We start from the raw sequence: 24,795 nt of genomic DNA, 5'->3' as shown, positions 1-24,795 counted from the left end.
TCCGTTCTGAGTTTGGCCATTTTTACCTTTACCTGTTGCTTCTTATGATAGACAGTCAATAAGCACTTAGTGAACACTTACCTTTAGAAGATCCTTTTATCTAAAGCACCTTGACAAACAAGCTAAAAGTTAGACAACAATGCGAAAAGGATTAGGGCTATTGGATTTGTGCCTAAATTCCTGCAGTCTCAGGGCTACCTACTCTAACATGGTATCGTGTGGACCTTATGGATACAGGCTGCTGTAAACTATGGCCAGAACAAGTGGTGTTGAATGGTCAGAAAGAAGTCATACCCCCTTAGCACTGATATCCAGCAAGAGACAAATCAGTAAGTAAGAGGTAAACTTCTTGACTTCAGTGCTGTGTTAGTCAGTTCCTGTCATCATGACAAAAATACTCAAGATAATCAATTTATAGAGGAAAGTTCGTTTTGACTGATGGTCTCAGAGGTTTCAGCCCATGGTTGCTTGGCCCTGTCGCTTTGAGGCTCTGGCAGCAGAGTGCATGGTGGGAGCGCATGGTGGACTGAGCTGTTCACCTCACGGTGGCTAGTAACTGGAAGAGAAATAAAAGGAAGGAAGGGACCAGGGCCCCAGTACCTCTTCAAGGGCACAGCTAGTCCCAGTGATCAGATTTCCTCCACTGAACCCCACCTAGCAAAGGCTCCATCACCTCACAGTGGTATCCTAGGCCGGCAGCCAGTCCTTTAACACACAGGCCTTTGAGGACACTCCAAAGCCAAGTTCTGGTATCTTTTGCTTGCTTTTGCTTTGTGTTCTATTTTGTCTTACAAGCAAGAGAGACATGAGTTTTAAAATAAAAGATGGGCTATTTTATTCTTTAACCTAAAAAGAGTAGAAAAAGAAGATTACTATAGGGTTTCTTAGGTTTCAGACTTGTCTTTGGTTGGTTTCAGGCCTTGAGCAAGACAATCCTGTCAAGTTTATTTAGAAAATATCCTTCTGTCTTAGTGCTCAGAGCCTACTTTAGATGTTATGTCAAGTTTTCCAAGGTGATCTAAAACCATTATATAGTTTGAAAAAAAATAAACTGTTCCCATAATGCTATTCATTTGGTCTATATTTACTAAGGGTAAGCTCAGTGAAGGACAGAAGGTTTTCAATATTAATAGCAGAGCTTCAAGAGATTGTTTATATCCTCTTCACATTTCTTTTCAGGCCCTAAAGATAGAATAGACAGGTTTAAATGGAAAATCACTAATATTGTCACTTGTGGGCAATTACTGGTTATCTGTCTCAGTTTCTCTCTCTAATCATCACAGTGCTGCTGTATTAGCAAGCAGAGAAGCATGGCCCACCCTCTCTATAAAGTATAGTTTGTCCATATAAGTCCCTTTATTGATTGAGCTTTTCATGCTACCATAAACTCATCTGAGTAATTTTTACCTAGAAAATTACTACTCCTGTCATCCAGCCTTTCAATTAAGTATGCTTTGCTATGAGATACATCATTTGGGTTTTTATTAATTTAAGCATTTTATGTCAACAGAAAGTAGATCATTATTAACTGGTGCAGTGTGGTATCTCACAAAATACATACATGGCATAGAACAGTAATTAACTGCCTCATTCTATTGTAGAACAGATGTGTAGCTGAATAAGAACAGGGACCCAGGGGTACTCGCAGGCATTTATTTATTTATTTTTCAGTCATTAAATTGTTGACTCGGTGACCTCATTGCCTGTTCCTCAGACTTTGTTCTGTTTTTCATCTCAGCATCCTCACCCCCAACCACCTCTGATTGAAAGTAAGTTTAGAACCATTACATGAAATTGTATCTTCAGCTTTGCCTTATTCAAGTAATTTCAAGCTATAGGTGGACCCTCTGTTCAGGTGAAAGCAAGGTTTGATGACCCAGAGAGTTGCGAATACTTAACATATACAGGGATTTTGTTTTTGAAAACCTGGAGATAGTTTAGCACCGGCTATTTGGGGGCTGCAGGAGTTGGGTTAATACACGAAAACAAGTGTTTCCTCCACAGCATGCCGGGAGGAAGTTAGGGGAAAACCTGATGAGTACAGGAAGCTCTTGTCACTTCTTTCTCCCGTTTCTGGAACAATTATAATTCTGTGGGTATTTCTCCAGCACCGTTTTCTCTTGGCTTGGCCCTAAATGGTCTGCTGGTTTCCACGCTCTGTGCCCCTGGAATTTTGGTTATACAGAAAAGTCAGAGAATTTTCCTGAGGAGTCTCTTCCACAGCTCCCCACTCACTTGCAAAGGAGAGCCCCAGCTTCCATTGAGGTCAGCGGGTCCCTGCCTGGCCTGGTCTCTCTTCCTCTGTCCAGACTCAGTGCAGTCTCATAGTTGGAACCTCCCAGGTTCTCCCTTGCCCTAAGGGTTTGCACTTTTCTTCTCTCCGCCTGAAACAATCTTTCTGCAGCTTTGTGCTCCTGGGCTTTCTATCACTTTTCAGCTTTCAGTTTCACCCCTCCTCCTCAGGGAGACATCCTCAACCATGCCAAGAAAATCACATGTCTCTCTCCTTGTTCTTTTCTGCTATGTCTTTATTTTCATTAAAGCATGAACAAACAGTACAGGCTGTGTGTTTTCTGCCTCCTTGCTTAGTAAGAATGACCTTATCATCTTGCTCTGTGTCCTCGATGCCAAACACGGTGCTTGATAAACTTGGGTTGAATGAGTGAAGTAAGTGAATAAATACTGTTCTTAGCCCAGCATTATTTTCTATCAGATATTCCAAATATCGACATTAACTTGCTGCTTCGCAATGATTTTTGTTCACAGAACACTTTCTTGATAGTTTAAACTGGACTCTCAGGAAGGTATGTTCTTGTCCTTCCTGCCTCCAGCAGTTTTTGCTGTGACCTATCCCACTTCCCCACACAGACTTACATAGTAACATGTAAACTGCCCAGTGAAAAGAGAAGATGTGTGTTTCCAATGATCCTCTTGATAAGAGTCCTTTCTCTGTGTAGTTCATGTTCCTTGCATTCTTTCCCCCTCCCCGAAAGCACACATTTCTAGGGTTGGTGAAAGATTTTAGTAACACTGGCCTGGTTTATTGGTGAACTTAGATATGAGTTTTCTAGCACATAAATATTATCCACATTATCCTGTTAGAAATTTTACAGTTAGCAAAGTAAAACAGTCATTCCAGAGGCCCATAAGCCCCATATTGGAGAGAACTTTGGAGCCCACCAAATCAGAACTTTTCTCTCCAGGATTCCTGCTGGGTGGGGGTCAGACTTTATGTGAACATTTGTAGTGGAGTCTGAGCACACTGTCTTTGAGAAGATCATTCACTCTACTCTTGGGCCACTGAGATCGTAAAGTTAGTTGACCTTATGAACTGAAAGCTGCCTCTTCTAACTTCACAGTACTAGTTCTGCCCCATGGAGTAATAAAGAAAGAATAAATAGGTTCCTTATTCCAGCTACTAGTCTCCAAGTGTGGAATATTTGAGGCAGCATGGGATAGCAAAGAGCACTCAGAATTTTAAAGTATCCATCTGGGAGCTTACCTCCATCTCCATTACTTCATAGCTACTTGAACTTCAGGAGTTATTTCCCCTTCCTTAACTAAAGACCTGTCATCTATAAATTAGGGACTGAAGTAGTTTTTTAACTTACTCTTTTTTGAGATAATTAAATGAGGTAAAACAATTAAGATAACAATAATCTTTAGTATATACTGTTGTTGTTTTTATTATTGTTTCATATGCAGCTAGTCAGCTCTCTGAAATTTAGCCTTCTCTGTAGAATAAGGAAAATGATTTTTATGGTGGACTAGCCCAGACTCAACATCAGGTAATTCTAAGATGTGGCTGATTGTTTAACCAACCAGAAATCTATATAAGCATTCACATTATCTTACGAACAGAGTATCAAGAAAGACTTCATCAAGTCTTTGTTGGAATCAAACAGTGTGATGTCAGTAATCCCCATCTGAGGTACTTGCACAATCTCCATGAAAAAGTGAGTTCAAATTGGCAGGACTTTTTCTTGGAGCCCTGTGTGCCTCTAGTAAATACCACTTTTTTTATTTTTTAAGTTTTAGTAGCACTTGTCAAAAATAGGAAGTAAGTTATTTACTGGGAAGATTCCAGTATGAAAACTTTTATTTTTATGTGTGTGTTCCTGGGACCATATTTGCCACCAGCCTGGTCTCCCGCTGTCACTTCCTCTCAGTTCTTCTGAGAAGAATGGTAATAATCTCATGACCATATTTACAGGGTTCTTTTACTACGTTGGGTTGTAATTCATCTAAAATTAAAGTTATAAAATTTTCTAAAACACTTCACTCTTCTGTTTCCTATTTGAGAATAATTTCTTTTGAGAGAAGGCAGGGGGGAGAAACAAAGGGCTACCTAGCTTTCTGTTACCTGTTGATGTTTCCCACTTTCTCCAAGCAGTGGCTGTCTCTTCCCTGATTTCTTCCTGGCTTTAGAGAGTGGTGCTGTATTTCTCACAAGTCAGTCACCCAACATTGCCTTCCTCATGCTCTTCTTACAGATTGTGAGAGTCCTTGTGTTTTCTGCTCTTTGCCTCCAGTGTGACAGCACAGCTCACGTGTGGTCAGCAGTTATAGTCAGTTGCCTTGCAAAACACTTTGCACACATGATGTGTTTTGGTCCCTGTACTAGCCCTTGAACTAGGTCCTCAGCCCTGTTCCTATTAGGAAATGCTTGACAGCTATTTTATCATCAGTGTTCTCAGATTTTGTTCCAGAAAGTGAACCACTGCCCCTGCACAAGCTAGAAATGAGTAAAGCAAATGTGAACTCAAGTGACTATGAAATATTTTACAGACTCAATTTCCAATAGTTTAATAACTACTGTGGCCTCATCAAGAAAGCAGCTTCTTTGTTATAAAACAAAAGAAAATAAAAGTGCATTGGAAAATGGAAATTAATAAGCAGTTCTCAAACGTGTCACAGAAATATCTCAGTTCTTCTTGGAGGTTAAATAGTCAACAAACACAAAGTGGTTCCATAGGATAATTGTAGTTAGAGAAAAGGAGAGTCATTTGCTCTTCTGAAAACTTCACCATATCTGGCCTCTCCTCTTCTCTGTCCAGCTTCATGTTTGCTTCCACCAACAACCTCTAGCCCCTGATTTGCCACCCCTGCTATACCTTTCCCCAGCTATGGATGATCCATTGTGGATTCCCATTGCTCTGGCACCTGAAATACACAGCAGTACTGGTGAAAATCTCACCATCCAGCAGGTGGACACGGTGGCTGCTCCAGGCCTTCCTTCTGCTGGGCTCTGTCTTTGCCAGTTGTGCTGCACAACCTCATTTGGCCCTCTTCCCTTCTTCATTCTCCTCCACAGCACCCTGGCTCCTCACTGCTGCTCTGTTCTAAGTCCCTGCTCTCTTTTAGTATCAGATTAGTATAACTCATCTCATCAGGCACACTATCCTTCATTTTCCTGCCCCAGCCACTTCCAAGATATACTCATCTTTCTGTCTCTCTCAGATTCACATCATCAAAGCCAAGTCCTTGCCACCTACTTCTACCATCACCTGTGCTCTTGACTCCACCTCCAACCCCTTGGCCTGGAGCCTTTGCTGTGATCTGCCTCTCCCTGACCACAGACTTTTCCCTGTGGTATGAACAAGCTCATGACTCCCCTATTACAAAAAATAATCGTTCCCCAACCCAGCTTTTGCCTCTAGCCACTGCTTCCTCTTCTTCATTTGTGACACCCCTTGAAAGTCATCTACACATTTAATAACCCTGTGCCTTTGTTTTCTCTTAGCACCCACTGATGGGCTTTCACCATCATTGCCCATTGAAACTGTGCCTTGCTGGTGTCATCAGTGAGCCTCTGATTCCAAGTCTAGAGGTTGCGTTTGTCTTTCCTCACTGACCCTTTCATTGTATTCCACACCATCAATCCTCTCTTCTTCCTCCTAGGCACGCTCCTGCCTTAGTTTCTAGAGCTTCCTCCACTTTCTCCTTTGCCCCTTAAAAGTTGGGTTCTCCTGGGTTGGTTTATCAACTGTGCTCCTATAACTTCAAATTCCACCTACATGACATTGATCTCCAAATGTGTACTTCTCGCCTTTGCTTGGCTTCTGGGTCTGGTTTCATATTTCTAGCTCCCTGTAGGGGCAGTTCTGCCTTTGTAATGTACTCAGGCTTTGTACTGTACTCAGACTCTGGAGCCAGTTCCTGGCAGTTGTTCTAGTGTCCACCTCCTTTATTCTCAAGACAACTTCCTCTCAACACATCAACTTCTCAAGCTCTCTTACCTTGGTCCTTTCCTCCCTGTCTCTTTCCCTAAGGCCTTATTCAGCTGCATGTCATCTCTTTCTGAACTATCACGCTGCCTACCTAACTAATCTTCCTGCCTTCATTTCCCCCACTGGATAGTGTATTTTCCACATGGATATTTGAAAAACATAGTATTAATATTTAACATCCTCCCATGGTTGGCCAAGATTTGGAGGGAGGGCGAGTAAGGGGACATAAAAAGAATTAAGTTGTGTTATGTACCTGTACCAACTGCACAAGATGAATGTAATCATTATGTACTGCAAACATTTAATAATAAAAAGAAAACTATGTTGCTTGCACAGGACCAAATTTACCTTTTTTAATATAAATACATTCTTTATTTAATATCTATCAAGATCTCTGAAGTAGATTTTATTTTATATTATATAAATTGAGGGTTTTTTCCACATAATTCAAATGATATGCAAAATTTTACTAGATGATATATAACTGATTTGGATAGATTATCTGTTTCAGTTTGTTTTGATTCTCATGACAGCCTTTCCATTTGTACTTTTCCTCTGTACTTGTCTTTATTTTGTTATTTTATTTTTTTTTGTTTTTAGTTCTTTTATTGATACATTTTAGGTATACAATTCATTTACATTTATCATTGGGTGCTCGTACCTGTACATGATGTATCTTGGTTCTTATTTTTTTCCCCCTTACCTGTGCACCCTTCACCCCCTCCACCCTTCCCTATTTACGTAGATTTCATTTCCCTTTTTTTTTCTTTTCTCATAATTTTTCCTTTCCCTCTTTTCCTTTCCCCTTCCCCTCCCTTCACTCCTTCATCTTTGGACCTTTTTTCCTATTTCAAATTATCAATTATTCATTTTAGTCATTTTAACTCTTGTTTGCACTATCAGTTTCTCACACTGGAGAAACTACTAGGTATTTACACGTGTGTCCTATTTATTTCACTTAAGAGTATGGCGTCGATATGCATCCATTTAGCTGTAAATAACTCTAGTTTTTTGTTCTTTATGGCTGAGTAGTACTCCATTTTATAAAAAAAACACATTTTCTTGATCCAGTCTCCAGTTGATGGGCATTTGGGCTGTTTCCAAGTTTTAGCTATTACAAACTGCGCTGCTATGAACATGGGTGCACATATATCACTGTGGTATGATTCTTTTAATTCTTTGGGGAAGATCCCCAGCAGTGGAATAGCTGGGTCAAATGGGACTTCCAGTCCTAGTTCTTTGAGGTATCTCCATACTGATTTCCACAGTGGTTGCTCCAGTCTGCACTCCCACCAACAATGGAGAAGGGTTCCTTTCTCCCCACAACCCCGGCAGCATTTGTTATTTGTTGATTTCTTGATAGCAGCCATTCTTTGTGGGGTGAGGTGGAATCTTAGTGTTGCTTTCATCTGCATCTCTCGAATGACCTGTGATGCTGAACATTTTTTCATATATTTGTTTGCTGCTTTTACTTCTTTGAGAAATGTCTGTTCATTTCAGATGCCCATTTTTGAATTGGGTCTTTGAATTTGGGGGGTCTACCTTATCAAAAAAAGGAAAGAAAAGGCACAAATACATGCAATTAAGAATGAAAAAGGTAAAGTCACAACAGATGCAGCAGAAATCCAGAGGATCATCAATACCTACTTCAAGAAACTCTACTCCAATAAAATGGAAAACACAGAAGAAATAGGCAGATTCCTAGATACATACGAATTGCCAAATTTAAATGAAGAAGATATAGAAATTCTAAACACCCCAATTACAATGAGAGAAATTGAAAATGTAATAAAATATTTACCAACAAAGAAAAGCCCAGGTCCGGATGGCTTAACTGCTGAATTTTACAAGACATTTAAAGAAGAACTAATGTCATTACTCTTTAAACTCATCAAGGAAATTGAAAGGGAAGCAATATTTCCAAATTCATTCCTGGAAGCAAGTGTTACTTTGATTCCAAAACCAGGGAAAGACCCAACCCAAAAAGAGAACTACAGGCCAATCTCCCTAATGAACATAGATCCAAAAATCCTCAACAAGATACTGGCAAAACAGAATACAGAGGGTCATCAAGAAGATCATACACCCTGACCAAGTCGGATTTATCCCAGGGATGCAAGGATGGTTCAACATTCATAAATCAATAAATGTAATACACCATATTAACAGAGTCAAGGACAAAAACCATATGATCATTTCAATAGATGCAGAAAAAGCATTTGAAAAAAAATTCAGCACCCATTCATGATAAAAACCCTACAGAAAATTGGAATAGAAGGTCTTTACCTTAACCTGATTAAGGCTATCTATGAAAAACCAACAGCCAACATCATACTAAATGGTCAAAAACTGAAAACTTTCACGCTAAAATCAGGAACAAGACAAGGATGCTCACTATTACCACTCCTGTTCAATATAGTTCTGCAAACAGTAGCCGCAACAATTAGAAAAGAGAAAGAAATAAAAGGAATAAAGATAGGAAAAGAAGAAGTTAAACTGTCATTATTTGCTGACGATATGATACTTTACATAGAAGACCCAAAAAACTCCACCAGAAGACTTCTAGACTTAATTGACAGATTCAGTAGAGTAGCTGGATACAAGGTCAACACTCAAAAAACAATAGCCTTCTTGTACACAAATAACAGACTCACTGAGAGAGAAATTAGGGAAACAATTTCTTTTACAATAGCATCCAAAACAATGAAATATCTAGGAATCGATCTAACAAAGGAAGCAGAAGACCTCTACACTGAAAACTACAGCACTCTGAAAAAAGAGATCGAAGAGGATATAAGAAAATGGAAAGACATCCCTTGTTCCTGGGTAGGAAGAACCAATATAGTGAAAATGACCATACTTCCAAAACTACTCATGCTAGGCAGGCAAGTGCTCCATCACTGAGCTGTCATCACCAGTCCCATGCAGTGCACTGGTGACTGAACCATAAGAGATGTAGAATAGCTAAAGCAATTCTAAGCAACAGAGACATAGCTGGGGGTATCACAATCTCCAACTTAAAACTATACTACAAAGCTACTGTGATAAAATCAGCATGGTACTGGCAAAGGAACAGACCTGAGGATCAGTGGAATCGATTAGAAGATCCAGAAACAACTCCAGACATGCTCACCCACCTCATCTTTGACAAAGGAACCAACCACCATCATTGGAGGAAAGATAGCCTGTTTAATAAATGGTGTTGGAAAAACTGGATTTCAGCCTGCCAGAGATTAAAACTAGACCCATACCTATCACCATGCACTAAACTAAGATCGAAGTGGATTAAAGATATAAATATTAAGACAGAAACAGTAAAATTGCTGGAAGATAAGTTAGGTAGAACTCTTGAAGACATTGGCATAGGAAAAGACTCATGAACAAAACCTCAGCAGCATGGGAACTAGCAGAAAGAATCAACAACTGGGATCTCATCTTATTAAAAAGCTTCTGCACTGTAAAAGAAACCACCAACAGAGCTAACAGACAACCTACAATATTGGAAAAAAATTTTAGCAGCTGTACCTCAGACAAAGGACTACTATCTAGAATATATAAAGAATTGAAAAAAATCTAATTTACCTTTTTATCTGACCTGTGTTCACCTCTTTATCCTCATGTGTGAACCTTCACATTTTCCCTTTGTACCCCATAAACTGCTTAATCTAGTCTTACATTACCAGGAGGGATATGGACTTATTCTGAAATAGGCCTCCAGGTAAGAGGGAAAAAAGTGCTGCTAGCTGTGAAAATTAACCTGTGAGCAGCAAGTAACTACAGACCCCTTGAGCAACAGAGACTGAGGTTTGTGGCCCACCCTGCCCATCACCACTCCTGCCATGCACGGTGGAGTGGGATATGCAGCAGCATACCCTCCTCCCACACTCTTCTGTTTCTTCCTGCTATTCTCTGTCTGCATTGACTACGTTCCCTGCTTTTCTACTCTTCTGATAAGTACTTCCAGAGTCCTTACGACTGAGCTAGGACACTTTCTGTAAATCTAGATTGGGCAAAGACCCACCTCTCCAGGACTTGTCTCTGCCATATTTAGAAATAAAACATTTGTGTGGCTGTTTCAACCACTAGACCATAAGCCTTGAGAAGCTGAGGCCACATCTCTTCCAAATCCTTGCAGTCCAATTTGTGCCCCTAGTGTAAATTTAGGACATTTTTGTCACATATTGAACTAAAGGCAATCCAAAGGGCACAATATTACTCACAGTGTTGTGTACTTTGTCACTTTTTATGTCTATTGTAAATAAACTAATTTGTGTGAAAGCCAAGAACATGGAGGTGCAAATGTAAATTGAGTAGATAGGAAAAAGGAAAGGGCCAAATCATAAGCGCTTGCAGAAAATCTTAATAGTATTGCCATGAAAAGTGACAATATAATCAGAGATTAATGGTGACAACCAAGGCAGCAAGGATCATGCTAGTGGTCTTTGGTCTTTTGTGCATGTTAAAATCACCTGTGGGGTTTATAAAAATAGAGATACCCTCCTTCCGAGACTCTGATATAATTTACCTAAATGGAACCTGGGCCTCTGTGTTCATATAAAGCTCCTCATATGATTCTGAATTCATTCCCACTGCACTAGACACCAGTAACAGAAAGGATAACCAGATCTGGAAGAGTAATAGGTCTGCAGTCAGTCTTCAGTAAGCCTTAAACTTCATTTCTGGGTGTGTGTGTGTGTGTGTGTGTGTGTGTGTGTTTGTGTGTTTGTGTGATTGGTAGGGTGGGAGAGAATAAGCAATCTGCAGCCTCCCAAAAGTGAATGAAACTTTTTGATATGTAAAAATAAGCGGATCAAGAACAATTCAACTGTCTTCTGTGATGAGAAGTGAGGTCTTCTCGTAATTAGCCCTCTGAATGATGTTCTGTCCACTCCTTGCTCTTGCACAGAGAAAGGGGTTTTTATATTTGTTTACTTCCAAAAAAGAAACCCTTCCATATTCTAGATTATGAACATTTACTAACATTAAAATCTTACTTCCAAAGTAATCTGGAAAGCTAAACAGATAGTAAAACAGAAATGTTAAGGGAATTGACAGGGGCTGTGTAACTTTGTCCCACAAAGAGCATGACCCAAAAAGAAAATAAGAAGTGATCAAACAGCAATGGTTTTATAAATCCTTTGTGAATGGTATCATAGCATTCCCTGGGCCTAGCAGGAAAACACTGGGGTAAGAGATATGAGCATTATACAATCTTCTACACTCAAAATTCCATTTTGGACAGCTATAATTAAGGACCTTAGCAGATATCAGTACACTGATGCTTCTGTACCGATACTGTTTAGAACAGACTTGAGATTTGATGTTGCCAACATCCAAGGTTCTAATGAAAGATGTCCAGGACTTGGTGGTGTAGTGAGCAGGTCTTTGGGAACAGAGGAATTCTGAGGATATATTTGAGTCTATACTTCCAGTTCTCTCTCTGATTCCCAGCAGGTCCTGAGTGCAGTCTCTTGCCCCTCCCCGAATCCCTTTCTCTTCCTGTGCAGTGGAGACACCTCTGCTCATCATCTGGTAGTGTTTATAAAGCTCCAGCAGCCCTCTGTCTGGAAGACTCTGTTAACAGTAATGCATGCTTGGCTTATGAGATGGTTCCAGGAGAATGGAGGTGGGGGCAGAGTGCCAAACATGGCCAGTGCTTTTATCTTTGACATTACAAAGAGGTCCCCTGGCCAAGGGCCAGACCAGAGTTTACTGGAATATAAAACGCAGACATGTGCTTTCTGTCAGTGGGGCGCCAGGGGGAGGCTCTCCGTGCCGTCAGCCAGCACTTTACTTCCACAGGAGGCACAGCTGCCAGGTGAGCATCTGAGTCCTGGTGATTGTGTGCAGGGGTTCATGAGGATGAGATAGGGCAAAAGAGAGGTCGATTCTGCAGTTTGTTCTTTTTGTTTTGTTTTTGTTTTTTAGAGACAAGGTCTCACTATGTAGTTCAAACTAGGCTTAAGCTCACTATGGAGCCCAGGCTGGCCTCAGACTCACAGTGATCCTCTTGCCTCAGCCTCCCGGGTGCTGGAATTAGAGGATTTGAGCCACTACACCTGGCTCTATATTCTGCAATCCGATTACTTCATCTGTCCCCCTCAAACCTGGTCTTCCGGCCAGGCCTGTTGCCCAGGCATGGTAGTGCTCTGGAGTCCCTCCCTCCCACCTCCAGGAACAGGTCTATGTGTGGATTTATTCACAGCTTTACAGCTGTAGAATAATGGAAGGAACACTGGCCTTCTTCCACGTTTTCCATGCTGTTTTTTTTGTATGTTAAGTAAAGCTGCAATATCATTTCCCTCAAACTGACATACTCCTTTTGAACTTCTTGCTTGGTTGACACATGGTCTGAGGATTTTAGTGCTGTCTTCCTAAGTATTAGTAAACCCTGGAGAATTTGTGCAATCTAACTGAAAAAATTAGAAGAAGCTGTTGGAAGCTACATTAACTGATGTTAAGGGCAGGTTCAAAAGTTGAATTAAATAATTTCTTTTGGTCACCCTTCTGATTACTTCCTTGAAATGTATGTCTAGACTTGTGTCCAGGACTTGTCCTCTGAAATTATTTTGTTTTGTTTTTGCTTAAATACTTTTATTGGTACATTTTAGGTACATGAAATTGTTAATGTGGACCCTAACTCAACTATTCCCTTGCTTTAGATACTCTTATGTGCCTGCTTAGCAGATAAGAAAATACCATGTGTTCTCCTGATTTGGAATGTTGCCCATGGTAATCATTACACATACCAGTGTTAGAGGGAAAACGTGAATTAAATGATCAGTGTCAAAGTCTTGGGTTGGCAGAGCGCCGTACTCTTTTGGGTACACTCTTTGTTCAGTCCTACATACTCTGTGCTCAGCTGTGGCAGTTTCTATACGAGATAACTCAGATTAAAATGAAATGAAGAGTGAAGGGGTGGGTATGAAGGGGTTTGGAGTGTGGCTCAGTGGCAGAGCATTCACCTAACATGTACAAAGCCCTGGGCTTGATCCCCAGCACTGCAAAAACAAAGGAAAAGAGAGGCTTGCAATTTGTTTGCATAACCACAAATCTGAAAGTCTGTTCTATCAGAATTTCAGGTCTTTTCTCATGCACAGCAGATACCTTCTTCATAGGTGATTAATGGAGTGGAATGATTAGTTTCCATCTCCATGGGAACCTTAATCAAGTTCTCACCTGGGGAAGCTGAGCCAGGAGGTACTGTTGGCCTCCAAGTCTCACAACTGGCCTGCAGCACGGCTGGGATTGGAGTCCAACCTTTTCAGTCCTACTTTTATGACATTGCCTGCTACATACATATGCCAGAGGCACAGAACCCAAGATGTGCTATTATACATCCCCCCCTTGCTGGGGATGAAGCCCAGGGCCCCACACATGGCGGGGAAGTGCTCCACCACAGAGCCATGTCCCCCAGCACTCATCCTATTTTTAAGTGTCTCTGGGTGAACCACATGTAGGTTATCCTAACTTTTGCTATCAGGACATTGCTTCTTAAGCCTAACATGAATCTTCTCTGCTTCAGTTTAAAGCAGTTTCCTCTCTACTTGCAGAGGAAAGTGAAAGCAGCTGCTACCTGCTACCCGAGAAGAAAATACACAAGATGTGGCAGATTGGAGGAGCTGAGAGCTGTGGTTTTGGTCTCCATTAAAACAAACTTGCCCTGAAATTTGCGGGTGTACATTCTGTTAATGGCTGTTGCCATTAGAACAATTTTCCTATAAAATCTTTGCATCTTTCCCAGAGTTTCAAACCTCCTACCTTGTGGTGTTTGCAATGAGATTGGCAGGACTCTGCCGGGAATTGTATGAATTTACTGTGGCACAATCCATCTATTTGACAGTCTCTCCCCAAATGTGAAAAGAATTTGCTTGATTATGCATTGGGAAGACATATAACCCCCATTATATCTTCTCAGGAACGTATTTTTTCAGTGTAGGGGGAGGTGCAAGATGTCTCCTTCCTAAGTCTCTTGGTGTCATCTTTGACGGCCTCTGTCTGTCAGCCAATTGTGCCAGCTTTCTACAAAACGCTGCATGTAAAGGCTGTTTTCAGCAAGCGCCCCTGACGTGGGTAGGTTCTCAACAGCCCCAAATGCATAGATGCTACCATTTTTATTCCAAGTTAACCTGATTTTATGCACGCAAACGAGCATTCTCTGAAAAGAAGTTTTCTTCTGTGGGATGGAATGATGTAGCATAAAGGGAGGGAAAATGTTGAGGTAGCTGGGAAAGGCTCTGGTGGCTCTAGAAGGGCTGACTTCATGCAACAAGGCAGAAATCATGAAGGGGGAACATTGTCCTTCCTCCTGGCAATTATGTATAGCTGGAGATTTAACGCTAACCTACAGTTGGGTTGAATATGTGGTCTTGTAGAAATTTGTAGTTGTAGTAGAGCTGTGTTTTTGTCTGAGAGATCAAGCTAAATGGACATTTGGCAAATGCTGACAGCTACAGTGGGAGCATAAAGTTGAATGGTGGCTGAATGACACAGTGCTGCCAGTGGACAGGTTGTTTCATGGGTTCTTCTCTGCATTAGCATGGGATATCAAGTGGAGCTTAGTGCCCCTGTTATGGCTTATATCTAGATGTCCCCCCAAAGCCTCATGTGCTCCTACGTGGGCCTTTTGGAAGTGACGATCATCAGTGTGTGATACTAGATTAGTCCACTGATGGATTTAGCACAGTTCTGGATGTGGGTTATGGACTTACTGAAGAGAAGACATCCTGGGTGTGGGTGGTACCAATAAAAAGGCTTGCAGCTTAGATGGGATGTAAAAGGAAAAAAAAGAAGGAAACCTTGCTGCCTCCTGCCTGCCATGCCCCTCTACCATGTTGCCCTTCCTTGGAATCAGCCAACTATAGACTGAAACCTCTGCAAAGTGTGAGCTAAAATAAACTTCTCCTTTAACTTATGGGTGTTGGGTATTTTGTCCCAGCAATGAGAAAGCAACTAAGACAGACCCAGTTGCCCAAGTGCTCCTCAGCTGGATCCAAGGTGATGGTAAGACCGGCCAGCTAGAGGAGTGCTCTCTACACTGAGGAGAGGACAGCTGTTCCAGGATCACCAGCCCAGGGAAGGAGAGGGTGCAGGGAAAGGAGATAAGAACTTAGGATTCTTGAACGAGTAGTAACTGTCTGGACCCAGGTTCAGAACTCTGCTGCATCCTGCCTGTGGACATTTGTTATAGATGCTGAGATCTCACAGTGTTATGAAACTAATGAAAAGGTAACCTTTGCAAGCCAGTTTACTCTATGAACTGATAACAGCACCTGGGTGATATCCTTTCTATCCACATAAGACTCATTGTCATAAGATGATAAGGCAGGTATCCTGAAACTCAGTGGAATATGCATACAAGATTGTGCCTGTAGACTCTGAAGACTTTTTGATCTGGTTCTTGCTGGATGAGAGGAGATTGCTCGAATAAGTTGAGGAAGAGCCTTTCAGACAAAGGGAATGGGATCTAGGGCATGACACACATAATTCTTGACTACACTGCAATGTGTTCCCTCCTCCACTATGATAAGCCTATTTTTCTCCTTCCTATCAAATAGAGCTGACTCTAATCAGCCTCTGTCGCCCTTTTCCCTGTAGGATAGAAACTGAAAACTCAGACCCAATGCATTCATGACATTAGTGGGTGTAGAGAGAGTGCAAAGGAAAGGATTAGAAGAGTCAAAGGATCAGTACCACTGAGGAAACTTGGCTTCAGAAAGTTAAATGACTTGCCGAGGTCATAACTATGAAGCAAGGATTCAACTCCGTGTCTTAGGACTCTCTATCCAGTATTCCTTTCACCAAGTTCTCCCAATTGTTGTGTATATTTGCTCAATAATTGCTAATTAGAACATACAATCATTTGATCATGCTTCAAGTAGAAACCTTTCCTTCCTTTTCCTTCTTCCCCAGCCTGTAACACCCATTATGCCCTTTCATGGGTTTGTAGTTGGTAAAATAGTGAATGCTCTATTCTTAGCTACTGATTTTCCACTTGACAAAAGACCCATTTTCCCTTCAAGTTAAACCTGAACTGCATTCAGTTGTTTTTTGCCAAAAGAAGTGGAAATTGGTTCCAGCAGAGATGTTTCCTGTTAATCATAAAGGTTTTGAATGATGTTGACTAGTGGTCTATTAGTCTCAGGAGCCAGAGTGCTATAGTCAAAGATACTACAAATTAAACTTCATTTCCCTCATAAGTTTGAATTTCAGGACTTCCCAGTCTGTCCAGAATGCAGACACTATATTTGAATATTATTATGCTCTTAACCAAAAATAAAACACCTTTCCTCCTTTTACAATACTACAACTATTGAATTACCAAAAAAGTTTATAAATGTTCATTAGTTTTATTTCCCATTCTATCTATACTCATCTCTTCCCAATCCAATCTAATTAGAGTTTGCATGAGGATTGGGTAACAGGAAGCATTAGAAAGCAGATTGCCTTTCTTCTTTTCCTTTTCTTTTTAATGAGAACCATCTGAAATGAGCCCAGTGCAAGTGTTTCCATGTCAAACACTTGAAAGCCAAGTGAACGCATCTGTTAGAGTGTTCCAGATGCAAGGTGGATCTGGATAGATATATCTGATACTTAACCTGATAAAGCCACTGGTCACTTTCCCAGGGATATACCTAATCAAGCTTATGGATTTCAGCCTTACCCTGTTGAAAAACCTTGTATTTCTAATTCACAGCAACCACTGGTACCTAGCAGGTACATTTCCTACTCTGAAACCCAAAGGAAGCATTTGACTAGTTGAATGTAATTGTGGTGACTGATGCCCTTTTATGTTATGATGAGATAATCTCATATCATCAGTTATCTATTTTTACAGTTAAATAAACTATCCCTGAGGAATTGATTTAGCGGGTAATATGAGGGCATATAGATGGCCTCACTGATCTATCCAGAATAGATTGGCCAAAAGAGTCACAGGAGACTTAGGATGATGTTTTGAGGTAGAAGCTTGGCATGCTGCATCCATTCCCTAAAAAGCCTCTGATTCAGTTTTCAGAAAGCATCATGGATCCTGAGTTAGTATGGGGCTGCTTATGCTGGGTGAGGGAATCACATTTGGGTTCTAAATTATGACCAGTATCTGGGCATTTGGCAACTATCACAGCCACAATGGGAACATATCTTTTTCCAACATAATCATGACGTCATAATATTAGAAAGGAGTTAAGGTAGAAGTGTGATTTGAAAAGAACAACCTTAATTTCCTTGGTTGGGGTTCTCATTGGAGAATTAAGGTATTCTGTGATTTTGTTATCTGTGGTTTGTGGAAGATCACTTATCTCTTCTTGACAATTCAGTCTCCATTAACTGAACAACTTACCACCCTGTACTGGGTATATGGATGTGAGTAGATCAAGGTCCCTCAGAGAGCTCTAGGACAAACTGATGAGGGCAACAACCAAGTAGATGATTAATGACACTTGGTGTTCAAGAGGTGTGTAGTGGCTCGGTGGGGTCAGTTTAACACAGAAGGCAGAATTAAAAGTCTCCTGAGACAGTGCAGGGAGGTGGAATAAGTCTGGGGAAAGCAGGGCAACTCAGGACTGAGGAAAGAGCAGGACATAGCAACCACATTCCTGACAGAATCCACAGGGAGAGGTCCCAGCTGGACATGTAGCTCTACCAGCAGTGAGAGAGTCTGTGGGCAGGGTGGGAGTGCAGCTGTGAGGGAAGGAATAGGCAAATAGAGTGGGGCGGGGTGTGAATGGAGCTTGAGTGGGCAGAGAGGAGCAAAAGAACTAAGGAGACTTGGCCTTACTTGAAAACAGCTGGCACCTTTTGGCCTTCAGTGACTTGCTTCTCTGCTTTCACTGGTTAAGGGTGTCTCCACAGCTGTGCAAGAGGATGAGCCCCAGAGGTGGCGCCACATTGGCTGTGCACCGCTGAATCTCTGAGGGGCAAGTGGAAGGAGCACAGCAGCCTTTTAGAGATGGCTCCTGTTGCAGGGGAGGGAGCTGGTGTGCCAGGCAAGTGCTTTCCCGCAGAGCTGCCCTCTGACCCACAACAGATAGGACTTTTGATGTTTAAAAAATATATAAGCATAAAGCAAATGTTTTCCACTTTCTGAAGACAAATGTCTTTTACATTGGTACAGCTGAAATTCAAAGAGGATTTTTTTCCCCTAAATAACTTTGTCTTGTAGGATAATGTCTTTGATGTCTTTGGATAATAAATAACGGAAACAAGGACATACACTTATTAATTTCATAACTCAGGGACTGAAAAAGAGCACATTAATTTACTTTTATATTTGCAGATTTAAAACATAGAAGATTTAAGTTATGTTTCCCTAGGTAGATTTCCCGTTTATATATACGCTCATGTCCTATTTATAGAAATATACAACTGCACGTTTTGCTCCTCAGGGTGTGGGAAGGGGGAGACATACCCCACTGCAGCCTGTAGGTGGAGTTGTGGAGCGCCCGTGAGTCAGGATGGTCCGGGACTGAGGTGAATTGGGGCTAAGAGTAAGAAACATTTACCATAGTGGAACACTCCAGGATGTTGATAGTTAACTGTGAGTGTGACTTTGTCCGGCTGCAGTACAAAGTCCTCTGGTCACTATTGTTTCTGAATATTTGAAAGCAATTTCAAAGCTGCCTGCTCTTCTGTTAAGTAAATAAAGGCTTAGTGTCAGCCCAAAAGAACAGCTAACCAGATTCTGCTAGCTGGTGGCAGATTTAGCTGTGAATATAATTCCCATATGAAATTGCTCGATTCTGGCCCTGATCTCATCCTGCTTGGTAGAGAGATACTTGCTGAACATGCTAAAGTGGCCATGATGGTGTTTATGGGAGGTATAGTAGTCTATGACAAGAACACAGACTTTTAGAATCAAGCAGACCTGGGTTTGAACTTTGGCTACACACATCTTATTTCTGGGTAAGTCACATAATCTCTCTGAATCTAGTTTTTGAATTCAGAGTTGGATTGATGATATATAAGGGAAGGGAGTGACAGTTACCCTCTGACCTAGAAAGGAAGAATATTTTGCCTCTAAATTGCTTCCAATTGTTGCTCGGTGGTGAAAATCAGACTTAGATTCTGCTGGTTTTATTACTGTGTTTCAATATCCTAAAGACTGTGCGTATTCTTTTTGCCTGACTCAGTGGACTGTGCTTAGTCACTGCCTGTGTTACTGCACAGGGATGATCTTATGTACGTGAGAAAGCTATGTGAAGTCCCAATGGAACAGTGTTAGCAAAGCCACCCACGCTGTGCTGTGCCGTACACATGGTTCTCTGACATTCACTCAAGAGACTCTGACTGAACACCTACCATCTAGCCCTGTGCTGGATGTTGGGGATATAGTTGCGAACAGGAGAGGACCCGCTTACTAAGTAAGAGAGCAAGTGTTTATTACAAGGAAGCGCATAAGTTTTTTTTTATTTCCTTTGTTAAAATATCAGTTTTTTGTTTGATTTGTCTCTAGTTTTTGCAGAAGTCAAAATTGGTTCACATGAGTATAGTTGTATTTATCTTCCTTTATGCTAGTTTAGTTAATAACACCATATTTGGTTAAAATGTTAATCTGAAGGTATCCTGACAAATAATTATGAATATTATCTGTCTTCTCCTTACATTTTAAAATAATAGCTTTACTGATATATAATTCACATATGATACAGTTCAGTCAGTTTAGTGAACAATCTAGTGCTTTTAAGTCTCTTTACAGAATTGTGCAACCAGCATCACTGTCAGTTTCAGAACATTATCAGCCCAAGAAGGCACCTTACTCATTAGTAATCTCTCACCAGTTGTCTCTCATCACCCCAACCTTAGGCAACCACTAATCTACTTTCTGTCTCCATGGATTTGCCTGTTATGGACATTTCATATAAATGGAATCATTCGACATGTGATCTTTTAAAAATTGGCTTCTTTCACTTACTGTAATGTTTTCAACATTCATCTAAGTTGTAGCATGTACTCATACTTCATTTATTTTATTGTTGAATAATATTCTATTGCATAGATATTTTATTTATTTATCCATTTATTAGTTGATGGACATTTGAGTTATTTCTACCTTTTGGCTGTAACGAACTGTGAATATAACAAGTGTTTTCTTTAACATGTTTTCATTTATCTTGGTTCTGTATGTATGAGTGGAATTGTCTATATCGTGACCCCAGTTGGTCGTTCTATATTTCATCTTTTGAGAAACTGAAAAGATTGTCTTGCAAAGACTTCACATTGCTACCAGAAGTATATGAGCATTTCAGTCAAACTGAAATGTTCAGTCAAGACAAAAGATGTCAAGCATCTTTCCATATGCTTGTAAGCTATTTGTATATCTTTTTTGTAGAAATGTTTACATGGATCTTTTGGCCAGTTTTTAATTAGGTTGTTTGCCTTCCTTTCCTTTTATTTTGGCCTGAGCAGGATGCTGATATGCTGACTGGTGATGAGCAAGTATGGAAGGGAGTGCAAGAATCCTTGAAGAAAATTGAAGAACTGAAGGCACACTGGAGTATCCTTTCACCTGTAAGTTGAGCTGGTCTCTAGGGATTACTTCTTTATTGTTTAAAGCTTGACATTAAGGAGGCCAACAGTGAGATTTGATTTTTCTGTAGGGTTCATTCTATTCCATGGCCATACACTGCATCTCTGGGCCCAGCTACGGATTTGGGTAATGGCTGGGGAAGAGTGTAGTAAATCAGCATGAATACCTTACTCCCACTAGGTAGAGTGGCCAGGAAGAGCAGGAGAGAAAGTGGTGGACTCTATATGCACATGTACATGTACGGTCCCTTGCCTCCTACAACCACCTTCATCTCTAGGAAAGAGTAGTTCAGGATCTTTATAATTTAGTACCATTGACCCTCAGACAGAAGCATCAGAATGAATCAGCATGGCTACAGCACCAATGGGAGTTGCTGCATAATACATTTTCTTGAAAGTAGTAGGTCTGAGTTCATTGGAAAGGGAGAAGAGCATATGATGGAAGTCACCTGGGAAACTCCACTGATGTTTTACTATATAAAAAGTGTCCCAAGTCAGGGACAAGATAGGATAGGTAAAGGCTGAGTGGGGAGTCACTCCCAATGGAGAATTTCAGTTCAGCAAAAATATGACAAAGGAAAACTACGGGTAAGAAAGAGATGAAAGAATGAAAAAAGATTATAAAAGGTCATCAGATGTTTTGGCTTAATTATGTCCCAGGAAAAAAAAATTCTATAAATAAGGTTTCTAAACAGCAAATAATATTTTAAAAATCATTGTAAAGGACAGGAAAGGTAGCTCAATGGATGTTTCTGCTTCTAAAGGTAAAATATACAATTTTGGAAATTATAGTCCACTGAGTTTTTTTTTAGCAGTCTTACTAAAAAATCTACTGTTGTTGACTAAGGAATAGAAAAGAGAACTGCGATCACTAGGATGCTATATGGATTCACTAAGAGAAAATATAGCCATAGAGTAATGTTTTTTTGGTAAAATTTTTATCTAAATCTCATAAAGGGATCTACAAGGAGAAGTAAAAAATTTATGATAGATACTAGCAGAACCAGGTGTCTTACTAAATGGTCAAATAGCTGTACTGAAAGAATGATGCTGATTGGATCACTGTCACTCTGGAGTGTTTTGTTCTAATCTCGGGCCTCTTCAGCATTTAATCCAGTACATTGTGTCAGCTTTCCTGTCACTGGAACAAAATACCCAACACCCACAACTTAAAGGAGGAGAGGTTTATTTTGGCTCACGGTTTCAAGGGATTTGGTCCATGTTTGGCCAGCTCCAAGGCAGCAGTTGCCAGGTGGAAGGACCTGGTGGAGGAAAACTGCTCACATCATGATGGCCAGGAAACAGAGAAGGGAAGAGCTGGGAACAAGAATATACCCTGCCAGGTCATGCCCCAAGTGACTCACCTCTTCCAACCAGGCTCCACCTCTGAAGAGCACCTTCAGCTACAGACTCACCAGTGAGTTAATCTCCCCATGATTAAATAGCCATCTCTGAGACACATGAGACTTTTGGGGGACATTTTAGTTGTAAACTGTAATACCCTGAATAAAGATTCAGAGTACAGGCTTATCAAATGTCCAAATGTGTGTAGATGGGAAGGACAGCAGAATTGGGATGATAGAATTAGTAGTTCAAAAGATTCATGAAAGTTTAGTGTCTGAGCTTCAAAAGATGAAATTTGACAAGAGTTTATATAAAATCTTCTATTTGGGTCAAAACATCCAAGTGTAAAAATATGCAGAAAGCTAAACAGCAGAACATGTGAAAAAATTTTGGAGCTTTGATAAACAGCAAAATTTAATAAAATATAAGACTGTGATATAATTCTCCAGATGATGACTGTGATGTTACGATGTATTCTGGGAAATACAGTATATACACTGAGAAAGGAGATAATGTTGATCTGGTCATAGCTGGAATTTTACATTCAGAATGAGGTAGGACACACTAAGAAGGGTGTAGGAAGGTTGAAATAAGTTTTCAGGAGAGGAACCAGAGCCAAGGAAAAATCTGAAACCTTATCTATAAATTGGATGGAAGATAGCAGGGAAATAGCCAGCTCTTTGAGCAAGAGATCCATGTCTATGGGCTTACAGGGCCATTACACTGAGAGTACAAGATGTGTTCTCTGGGATCCCATGTGGCAGATTTAAGGTCCGTGAATGATCCAGCTACAGTTCAATCTCAACTGTACAAAGTTTTACCAATAACTGACTGTACTAGATACCTTGTTGGTCATAATCCACCTTATGACCTAGGCACAAATTAGAAGACACAGTCCCACACTCACAACTCTCATAATGTAGTAGGGCAGTAAACTCTAGATTAACACACATTGTTCTTTGGATGAGTATCATCCAAAGATCCTTATGTAAAGGCTTAGCCCCCAGAGAGGCAGTGGTAGGAGGTACTGTGGACTTCTAAGAGGTGGGGCCTGTAGAAGTCCTTAGGTAACCGGCGTTATGCTCTTGAAGGAAACTATGAGATCTTCCTTTCTCAGTGTCTCTCTGCTTCCTGCCTTGAGGTGTGAGCACTCTGACATGTGTTCCTGCCATTGCCATCAGTGCCTTCACGAGAGACCAGTCTTGGACTTGAGCCTCCAGAACCACAGCTAAAATAAACCTCCCTTCTTAAGTTGAGTGTGTCAGGTATTTCATTATAGTGATGCAGAGCTGACTAATACAGTACCTACTTTGGGCAAGATATATATTTATTTCTAGGAGCATCAAAAATAATAGCATTCAGCTCTTGGAGATTAAAGGAAGTTCCACAGAGGAAGTGCCAGCTGCTGACCTGTGCCTGGGAGGATTAGTAGCTATTCATTAGTAGGCCAGCAGCGAAAATGGGAACCAACAAAGGGAGTGACTGTGCAGACAACAGCACAAGATGGCATGTTGAGGGGAGATGGCCAGATGTTCAGTACTAGAGGAAGGGAACATGGCAAGCCTAGCAGCATGCACAGGTTAGGGTTTTTAGGTGAGAGGGAGTCCCAGGATGATGCTAAGCAGGAAAGTACATGAGTACATGTGTAAGAGCTCTGTGTTCTGACAGTCTTTGAGTCTCAACAAGTTGATTAAGTCCCAAGTGAACCAACTTTGCTTCCTTTTCTTTTTTCCCCTAATCCTCTTATAGTCACTTAAAAGTAATCAGAAAAAAAAGGTTATCTCTCCTGCCCAGGGTGATTTGTTTTCTATGGGTGGGCTCTCTGGGCCCGCTGATCTCTGCCCTCTACAAAACAGTGACTGGCAGTGAATACCACACAGATACCGACGACTAAATCTTTGTGCAAATACACATCTGTACTAGCTTTGGGGGAAAGCCTCTTAGTTAAAATTACTCAGTTTTCTCTCGCTCACTTGGGTGTTTTGCAAGAGAGGTTTCGCCTTGTTTGCCAGGAGACGTCTGCCAATGTTGTGGAGGGAAATTGGCATGGAGCCCTTCCTCACTTGTGTAGGATGCAGTACATGTGTTCTATGCATAACTGCCGAACATCTCATCTTGTTCCAACTTCTAAGTCTTGTCACCTCAGACTTCTTTAGAATGAGTTGCAATACATAGAAATGAGTAGACAAAAGTGGAGGTCAAACAACACAATGTTAAAGTAAGGTGGAAGTCTTGCCACAGAAATGTCTAGCATTTTGTAAGAGACAGCCATTCCTCCTGACAGTTCGTCAAATATCTAATCTTGGAATGAGAAGCCACAGAGGTTAACCCAGCAATCTGTTACAAAATCAGTGCACTGCCTAAGATACCACATCCTCCAGCCTCTGGAGAATACATTCAGTAAACTTTAAACATCTGTGTCAGATGACTGCAAAAGAAAATCAGTAACCCACTTTTTTTTCCATAAATGGGCCCCTTTGGGGACCAGAACCAACTCCTGAGAGCCAGGGCTCACCCTAAAACAATAGGGGTCTTGGGCACTTGAAATCCCCACCAAGGAAGTCATGCTTTAGGGGGAGGTGTTCTGCCCCACTGAAAGGGAAGTGTATTTCCCACGAGAGTTCGTGAAGTTATTAGCCCCAGTCACACAAGTGGGCTGATTGGATTTGCTAATTTTCCAAGCATTTTGGAAAGC

General features: G+C 40.9%; 1 protein-coding gene across 11 annotated transcripts in view; it reads left to right on the top strand.

Moving 5' to 3' along the window:
* Positions 1-24,795, top strand: part of Smyd3 (SET and MYND domain containing 3) — an 877,202-nt gene that overhangs the window by 642,688 nt on the left and 209,719 nt on the right. For all 11 annotated transcript variants that reach the window (XM_087194068.1, XM_087194067.1, XM_021265507.2 and 8 more), the window contains one exon: positions 20,637-20,724. In XM_087194068.1, coding sequence (XP_087050194.1) covers positions 20,637-20,724 — 88 coding nt within the window. The remainder of the gene's footprint in view (positions 1-20,636; positions 20,725-24,795) is intronic.

Source organism: Heterocephalus glaber, unplaced genomic scaffold (genome assembly GCF_053883595.1).
Source record: "Heterocephalus glaber isolate CG9 unplaced genomic scaffold, H.glaber_assembly_v1.0 deba00001600, whole genome shotgun sequence".
Lineage (NCBI taxonomy): Eukaryota > Metazoa > Chordata > Mammalia > Rodentia > Bathyergidae > Heterocephalus > Heterocephalus glaber.
This window is presented reverse-complemented; position numbering and strand designations above follow the sequence as displayed.